Below are 9,921 nucleotides of genomic sequence, written 5' to 3' on the forward strand. Positions count from 1 at the left end.
TTTAAAATGTGAAATTAAATAAAAAAATGGTTAAAATGTTAAAATTAGTAAAATACATTTACATTAATTAAATAAAATTCTATATTATAATATTTATATTAGTTTTTATGTGTGTGTTACATGGCTTTTATTTAAATAATAATAATATACATTATGTAAAAATATATAATATGTAAATTAGTTTCAATTTCATCCTTGGAAAAATATATAAGTTTGTATGCATTTATATAGCCTTACATTATATTTTTATTTAAAATGTGATCGTTAAATAAAAATCCATAATAATTAGTATTTTTATGTGTGTGTTAAATAGATTTTATTTAAAAATAAAAAAAAAAACATGTAAAATTATATAATATGTAAATAATAATAATAATAATAATAATAATAATAATAATAATAATAATAATAATATACATTATGTAAAAATATATAATATGTTAATTAGTTTCAATTTCATTTTTGGAAAAATATATAAATTTGTGTGCATTTATATAGCCTTACATTATATTTTCATTTAAAATGTGATAATTAAATAAAAACCTATAATAATTAGTATTTTATGTGTGTGTTAAAGATTTTATTTAAAAATGAAAAAAAAAACATATGTAAAATTATATATGTAAATTAGTTTTAATTAATTTTTGGAAAAATATATAAATTTGTATGTATTTATATAGCCTTACATTATATTTTTAAATTCTATAATATTTATTATTATTATGTGTGTTGAATAGATTATTTAAAAATGAAAAAAAAATCTTTAAAATGATATGTAAATTATTATATTATAATATGTAAATTTTTATTTCATTTTTATAAAAAAATCTATCAATTTGTATGTATTTATATATCCTTACATTATATTTATTTAAACTTTTTTAAATAAAAACAGTAAAATTATATTTATTAAATTAAAATGTATTCATGTGTGTTAAATAGATTTTATTTAAAAAAGTAAAAAAGATGCATTATGTAAAATAATATATTAATATGTAAATTATAATATATTAATATGTAAATTAGTTTACAGATTATTGTATTGTTTTTATTATCAATAAGAAAACGTATTTAATTATATAGAAGCATTTTTAATTTTTAAATTTTTAATCATTCATTTAATTTACATTTTTCAACTACTTTTTAGTGCAAAAGTAAGAACAGGACTCCGTTGAGGTGCATACCATTTATACGATGGTATAATTCTACCTTAATTAGTGGCTAATGTGATTAGTTCGATAATTGAAGGGGGCAGAGAGAAGGCGGCCAAAATAATGAATCTAGGCAGATAATCTGTTGGGTTTTAATTAAATGACAGCCGCAAAGACGCAGCACAATTGTAGAGGTAGCCATGCGATCCTGCGGCGCGTCCAATAAACGTAATCTGCTCTGCTGTCTTCTACTGTGCAGTAAACCTGCTGTACATATGGCCTCCCTCTTTCAGCACTGATTACGGCCTGTCTGATTTAGAAGGCCTGAAAGGCCATCAGCTGTGACCAACAGCCCATTTTAGAGCCCCATGGGTAGCGATGGGTCAGGCCGCACTGGCCTGCAGTTCATTTCGGCCCACACATCACAAATGACAATCATCTGCCCTGGCAATCACAGAGAGAAGCTGCTCCCTCAGAGAGCCAATAGAGTGGGACGACGGCCATCCAATCTCAGGCTGTTCTGACAGCGCTTCACTTCAGTAATCAAGCTGGAGGGACCGAGAGACACACAGAGAGAGAGAGAGAGAGAGAGAGAGAGAGAGAGAGAGAGAGAGAGAGAGAGAGAGGCCCCCTCTGCTTACCAAACGATTGAGAAGAGAAGGGAAAAACCTCGGCTTGTTCCCAATCCTGAGATTTCAGTCTAGACGCCATCTGGACAACGGACATGGTTATCAAGAGGCACCTGCATGATTTAAGTATTTTAATAAAGAAAAAATAATACACTTACAGTAAATATGATGATAATCGTTTGCTCCAATGCTCCAATGTTCATAAAGCAGTCATTTACAAATGATTAAAGCATACTTTGAAGAGCTTTGATCTGATGTTTAACAAAAAGCTCTTCTAAATACAATATAATTTTTTCTTTTCAGAAGAAATGTATAATTCATAAAGAATTAACAATTATATAATATTATCAATTATTTATATACAAGTTACCAATGATATAAACATATTATATATAGCTTTTATTAGTTTGTATAGTGTTAAAGCATTATCAAATTATATTTCTTCTGAAAAAATGAAAATAAAAGTACATAATGTGTGTATGGGTAAAGAAATTAAAACACTTTATTAATGGAAATATAACTGGATTGTTTCAATCAACATATATATTAAATACACTATATACATACTACAATACGTTTATAATGCTTTAACACTATTATAAATATGAACTAATAAAAAGAGAGAAAGAGAACGAATACTTAACTATATAAAATTATAACTAAATAACTAAAAAATTAAACATTTATTTATAGAAATACAATTTGATTGTTTTAAATCAATATATAGTAAATATACAAATACAGTACAGACCAAAAGTTTGGACACACCTTCTCATTCAAAGAGTTTTCTATATTTTTCATGACTATGAAAATTGTAGATTCACATTGAAGGCATCAAAACTATGAATTAACACATGTGGAATTATATTTAATTCTATAAAATATTTAATTCTATATATATATATACTTCTGCACAACACAACTGATGGTCCCAACCCCATTTATAAGGCAAGAAATCCTACTTATTAAACCTGACAGGGCACACCTTTGAAGTGAAAGCCATTTCAGGTGACTACCTCTTGAAGATCATCAAGAGAATGCCAAGAGTGTGCAAAGCAGTAATCAAAGCAAAAGGTGGCTACTTTTTTAAGAACCTAGAATATGACATATTTTCAGTTGTTTCACACTTTTTTGTTATGTATATAATTCCACATGTGTTAATTCATAGTTTTGATGCCTTCAGTGTGAATCTAAAATTTTCAGTCATGAAAATAAAGAAAACTTTGGTTCAAAGGTGTGTCCAAACTTTTGGTCTGTACTGTATATATTAATATACATACACTTAATTATACGTTTATAATGCTTTAACACTATTATAAATTATATAAAATAATTAAACAACAGAGGGAATTAGTTATATAAAATAATATAAAAAAATATATAAAAAAAATCTTATTTATAGAAATATAATTTGATTATTTCAATCAACATATATATTAAATATATAAAATATGCATACTAAAATATGTTTATAATGCTTTAACAGTATTATAAATATATACAAATAAAACGAGAGAAATAGAGAGAATACTTAACTATACAAATGACCACAAAATAAAGTTAAAAAAAATATTAATACATAATTGGTTATGTTTCAATCAATATGTACAAAATATAAGTTTATAATACTTTAATATTATAAATATGAACTAATACAAAGAGAGAACTAGAGAGAGAATATATAAACTTGATTGTTTTAAGAAAAGTAACAATTTTAAGTAATTTTTCATTCAAGTCTAAAAAATTCCTTTTGTTCCAGTCCCTACTTTATCACTGATTTTGCCAGTACAAAGAATAAATAAGTTACAGAATCATTAAAAAAAAACTGTTCCAAAGTTGTTTCTATATGCACAAGTGTGAGAGACTGATGCCTTAAATGCATTCTGATTATATTGTGAGAAACCCTAAAAATTAGGACTGGTATCTGCAGCAAAGCACATTTAAGGAACATTCCAGAATGTATTTCTGCACTGGACAGAGAATTTCTGTCAGAGACAGAGAATGGTGTTTTTCACTTAGTTTAAACCCCGGACACAGCAGGACTGCAGTAAATTGGAGAAATGGTTGGTCTGAGGTTACAGCCTTGAGAAAGTTCACCTTACGAGGTCATGGCCATAGTAATTGTTAGTCAGATTACGCAGTGGGAGACACCAAAACCCCACACACATACGCCAACTACAGTAGAGCGGGCTGTGTTTAATAGTGTTCGTGGTTTGTCAGAAGGCCGCTGACCCAGAACTCAAGGGGTTAGATCGGTCCAAGAGGAGCCTCTCAGAGAACAAAAACGTCTATACATTCCTCAACCATTAACAGTCCACAATCCACTGCGAATCCAGTTGTTCCTGAGGGCAATGAGAACACTAGTTTTACAGTCCAGCGATATATTAATAAAATGTGTAACTTTAATGCGTTTGGATAAAGGCAACTGCCACATGCACAAATGCAAATGTACAATTCTGTGCTGCACTGTTAGAAAATATTTGATTTGAACCATTGGTGGGTTAAAACGACTATTTTTGAACAAAAAAAACAAAAAACTTTAACATCAACTTTACACTTATCAATGACAGATAAATTGAGAACATTTATCATTCATTAATATTTATCCAGCAATATTTCCTCCCTTTTAAATTGGACTATTACTCACAATCGAGAAGAAAGTCCGAATTGGGAGTTTATATCTCGCAATTCTGCATTTACAATTATGAGAAAAAAAATGTCAGAATTGCAAGATATAAACTCGTAATTGCAAGAGAAAAAAGTTTGAATTGTGAGATATAAACTCGCATGTGAGAAAAAGTTTGGATTGCATGATACAAACTCGCATTTGTGATAAAAAAAGTCTGAAATGTGATATATAAACTTGCAATTGTGAGAAAAAAGTCTGAATTGCAAGATACAAACTCGCAATTACGAGAAAACTCAGAATTGCGCGATACAAACGCGCATTGAGAAATAATTTTTAGTCAGTTTTTATCTTGCAAGTCTGACTATTAGATTTATTAGGTTATGCAATTCTGAGAAAAAAGTCAGAAATGTGAGATATAAACTAGCAATTGTGAGAAAAAAGTCAGAATTGCGAGATACAACTAGCGTATGCGAGAAAAAAATCATCAGAATTGCGTGATACAAACCCGCATTCATGAGAAAAAAGTCTGAAATGTGAGATATAAACTCACAATTGAGCAAAGAAGTCAGAATTGCGAGATACAAACTCACATTTTTTGAAAAAAAGTCATAATTGTGAGATACAAACTCACGTTTGCGAGAAAGTCAATTGTGAGAAAAAGTCAGAATTGCGAGATACAAATTTGCGTTTGTGAGAAAGTCAGAATTGCGAGAAAAAGTCAGAATTGTGAGATACAAACTCACATGCGAGAAAAAAGAAAGTCAGAATTGTGAGATACAAACTGGCAATTGCGAGAAAAATGTCTTAATTGTGAGATACAAACTCTCAAAAAAATCTGAACTGCAAGATATAAATTGCACAAAAAATTTCAGAACTCAGATTTCTGAGAAGTCAGATTTTGGTTTCTCACAATTTTGAGTGAGATACAAACTCGCAATTGTGAGAAAGTCAGAATTTGCAAGAAAAAGTCAGAATTGCGAGAAAAAGTCAGAATTGCAAGAAAAAGTCAGAATTGCGAGATACAAACTCACCTGTGAGAAAAAAAAATCAGAACAGTGAGATAAACTTGCAATTGCGAGAAACACATCAGAATTGTAAGAGACAAACTCTCATGTGAGAAAAAAATTCAGAACTGCAAGATATAAAAAGCACAAAAAAATGTCAGAACTCACATTTCTGAGAAGTCAGAATTAGGCTTGGGCGGTATTACGGTAATATTCCGTTTCAATATATTCAGTTTCAATACCGTTATACCGTCATAAAACAATGCACTTATATAGAAGACAAGGATTAAATATATAAAAATATAAAAATGTAATTTATTTAATGCCTAAAAATGCGTAGTGATGCGCGGATGGTGGTTTTATCCGCGGGTCGGGTGGGTCGGGTAATAAAAAAAATGCATTCTTATTATTTGCGGTTGGATGAGATAAATCAATAATGATGCTAATATTAACTACATTTTCAAAAACATGAACGTGTTTTATGTACTTTTTTCATCAGGCAGACGCGTGTTTTATGTACTTTTTTCATCAGGCAGACGATTTCATTTGTGTGTAGTTTTTGGTGACAGAAACGGTGACATCCCCTACAAAGTTTGAAGGGAGTTATGCCTGTGCTAATGCTATTGAGCACGGTAATGCAGTGGTCAGCTTTGCGTTTACCCACTTCTCTGATGCGCATCATTCGGTAGTGTCCTGCATTATCCAAAATCACGACAGTCCACCGCATGAATAGCGAATTCAATCGCATGTTAATAAATTGAAATATTCCCTAAAAACACCCAGTAAAGACAGCAATGTGGTCAGGGCCGCGGCGGCTTCTTTTGAAATAGCCTATATTTGACGATATGTGCCTAATGCGCCTGCGCCCGCTGTGTCCACAGATGCTGCCTGTTCATTCATACGCGAGAGCATGTCAGGCTAGGCACGCAGTGGTATAATAATAATTATTATTGATTATTTGAATCAGTAGATTATAACGAAAACAATACCTTAAAAATGAAAAGCAGATTTTTACCATCAGACATTTCTTAAACTGGTGAACCCCTGTAAACTTCAGTCCAAGCATGCATTCAAATAGTAAGTTCAGAGCGGCTCTAATACAGAGAAAATCCGACCGATTTCGTCAGAGATTGCGGAGAGTTGCATCCAGATGTCAGTTAACGTTATTCTTTTCTGCGTGGATTTGGCTTAAAATCATGAGTGATAATATAAGTGTGCAGCGATGTGCAGATCAGCTGAATCAATCTGCTGTTAAAAATGAACCATCCGTTTCATCATGCAAAACTAAGAATAGGCACAATAGGCTGAGTGTAATATGACGATCGGGTGCGGTTATCTAAATCAGAGAAAAATATAGGTGCGGGTGGATAATTTATTTGAAGCTGCGGATTGAGCCCGTTCGCGCATCTCTGCGTGGTTGTCATCATGTGACAGCGTGGAGGAGAAAGAGAGAGATGGGGAGTCACGCACCAAGTGACCGGGCGCGTGTTTCCCAAAAGCATCGTTAGTCAACTATGGTCGCAAGTTCCGTCGTTTACCAACATAGTTCAACGCTTCGGTGTTTCCCGACAACAGGTCAATTAAACATTCACAAAAAGCGTCACAATTTATATCTTCCATTTAAACTAAATATAAATGCATTTTAATCTGTATTTTTGTGCGTCCTCTATAAGCACCGTTTATGAGTAGTGCGTGTGCACAAATGCCTGAGGGAACCCCGGTGTATGACGTAAGAGGGAACCCGTGATGAATCAAACATCAAATAAAGCGTAATGACAGGGGGGAAAAGAAAATGAGTCATTAGGTGCCATGTTCAATATAGCTGCATTTTTGAGATCCCTAATCAGTTAAATAGTGATAATAAGTTATCACTCGGTTACGTCATTAACAACGGCCCTACATTGTTGAACTAATGTGGTTCAAACGACGGAGATGCGACTATGTTTGGGAAACACTCATGAGCTAGTTCGTTTCCACAACAATGCATCATACTATGGAGGTTAACCAGCGAGTTATGTCGTTCTACGGGAAACGCACCCCAGGATGTTAGTTAATTTTATTCAGTTTGACTGTTGTATTTGCACTTTTTTTTTTATAAACTGCTATTTGTTGTTAATTAAAGTTGTTAACATTGTTGTAGTGTTTGGTATGCAGTTTCTGAATGGTTTAGGCACAAGCCGACAGTTTGGTGACGCTGTCTGAGCCTTACGTCATAATTTTTTTATTATTCACGGTAATACCGGATACCGGGGTAAAATAGAGAGGTTTGACGGTATCAAAATTTGGATACCGCCCAAGCCTAGTCAGAATTTTTAGTTATCTCACAATTTTGAGCTCAGATCATGCAATTGTGAATAAAAAAAAATCTGAAATGTGAGATCTAAACTCAAAATTGTGAGAAAAAGTCTGAATTGCGAGAAAGTAGGCATTGCAAGATACAAATTTGCAGGTGAGATGCAAGTTTGTATCTCGCAGTTCTGACTTTTTCTCACAATTTTGAGTTTAGATCATGCAATTCTGAGGAAAAAAAGTCAAAATGGGAGTTTGTATCATGCAATTCTGAGAAAAAAGTCAGAACGGTGACATAAAAAGTCGCAATAACGTCTATGTAAACACTTTCATACATAACACATAAAAGATGTCTATTTACAACAAGTTTTTGAAGTGATGATCATTGTAGCCAATCACAGACATATCTGATGGGTGCATTAACACAATGGCCAATCAGGTGTTTTAAGAGCGTTCAAAATGCTAGCGGGAAATGCTGGTATTGTCACATTTTGCTGCTAAGACACTGTTAACTTTGGGCTCTGATTCCATCTATACACTCAGGCACTGACAGACTACTGTCACGCCATTATGAACTTAGAGCAAAAACATTTATAATGCTGTAAAGCTAATGCAGCTGTTTCAAACGCAGAAATGGCACAGGTGGCTGTTCAATCTGGTGTTTTATTTTATGACATCTCTACTCAAACCAAAAGATGAGGCAATACGTTTCCCCAATTCTGAATGTGCCAAAATACTCCCTAAAGTTATATGACTTAACCCACAGCTTGAAGTCTCTTAAACTCACAGGCCATTGGCACGCACTTGGTGCAGTTTCGCACTGTCTGTGCATAAAAATTGATGAGCGTCAGTTTTAATCTCATCCCAAAAACTCTGACAAAAGTTCTAAGTATAGAAGTGAACCATTTACAAGTCTCGCAAGGAAACACACTGCACTAATTAAAAAGAAAACACAACAGACTAACGAACAAAGAGTCTCTACGGTGTCTGGCTGAAGCATGAACAGACACATTGCACTTGACCACAATACGCCACTGATCTGAGCGCCTCGCAAGAGACTGTTTGAGTCAATGGCATAATCACAGTCATCTGGAATGCTGATGTCTACATCACACTCCCCATGAAACGTCCTCAAACAAAAGTACAGAAGAGGAGGAACAAAAAAATAATAATAATAAAAAGAAACTCCCACAATGCCTTGCAAACATGACCATCTGGACTGAGCTGTTGGAGGATTAAAAGGGGGCCGTGTAGGGGTGGTGCGAGCTGTAGAGTGTCTCTCGCTCTAATTTTTTCTCTCTCTGAGATAATTACAGGGTACCTCTGGGATGGACGGATTGAGAAGAGAGATGCTCCGAGTCTGGGTTGCCGCCCTTGGTTCTCGACATCACCACAGAGCCAAAGTGTGCGGTCGGATCCACAGGGTGGACACTCCAGCAGCGCATGAGGAGAACAGAGCCAGACAGCACCACAAAACCAAAACCAACAGCGCAGGCTATTTAAAGCACACATCAGCTCATCCCTGCAGCCTCAGCTAAACAGGCTTGGAAACTAAACTACCAGCAGAACCACTCGGAAAATTGCTTAATGGAGAGGAGTCAGTGGGGAGGTTTAATATGACATCCAGCTCTTCCAGCACAAAAGCTAAAAGCACCAAAGAGATGCTTCTTTGAAACATACTTGAGAAACACATTTTAGGAAAATATAGAATAAAAATGTATAGTATTTACATTATTAAAGGCAAAATGAAAGGTTCACAACCTATTTACGTAATCTGATTTACTTAATCTGTAATCTGAAAATATTTTTCAAATATGAAGATTTAGAAGAAAAAGCACCACGACTTGACCATGAAAAACAAATCATATATATATATATATATATATATATATATATATATATATATAATTTGCATCTAAAATAAATAAAAAAATTATTTTGGATGTGATTAATTGCGATTTATCATTTGACAGCCCTAATGTATTTTATAAGTTTTTATTACGGATGCAATTAATCGCGATTAATCATTTGACAGCCCTAATGTATTTAATGTATTTTTATTTTGGATGCGATTAATCGCAATTCATCGTTTGACAGCCCTAATGTATTTTATAAGTTTTTATTACGGATACAATTAATCGTGATTAATCATTTGACAGCCCTAATGTATTTAATGTATTTTATATATGCTTTTTATTTGGGTGCGATTAATTGCTGTT

The 9,921-nt window shown here is 33.1% G+C and overlaps 1 protein-coding gene across 1 annotated transcript in view; it reads left to right on the forward strand.

Moving 5' to 3' along the window:
- bicd1a (bicaudal D homolog 1a) overlaps positions 1–9,240 on the forward strand; it is a 34,698-nt gene extending 25,458 nt beyond the window's left edge. Inside the window, exon 2 of the mRNA XM_073850204.1 lies at positions 9,019–9,240. Within this exon, the coding sequence (XP_073706305.1) occupies positions 9,019–9,240 (222 nt within the window). The remainder of the gene's footprint in view (positions 1–9,018) is intronic.
- Positions 9,241–9,921: the final 681 nt, after the last annotated feature.

The sequence above is a fragment of the Garra rufa genome, chromosome 11, assembly GCF_049309525.1.
Source record: "Garra rufa chromosome 11, GarRuf1.0, whole genome shotgun sequence".
Lineage (NCBI taxonomy): Eukaryota > Metazoa > Chordata > Actinopteri > Cypriniformes > Cyprinidae > Garra > Garra rufa.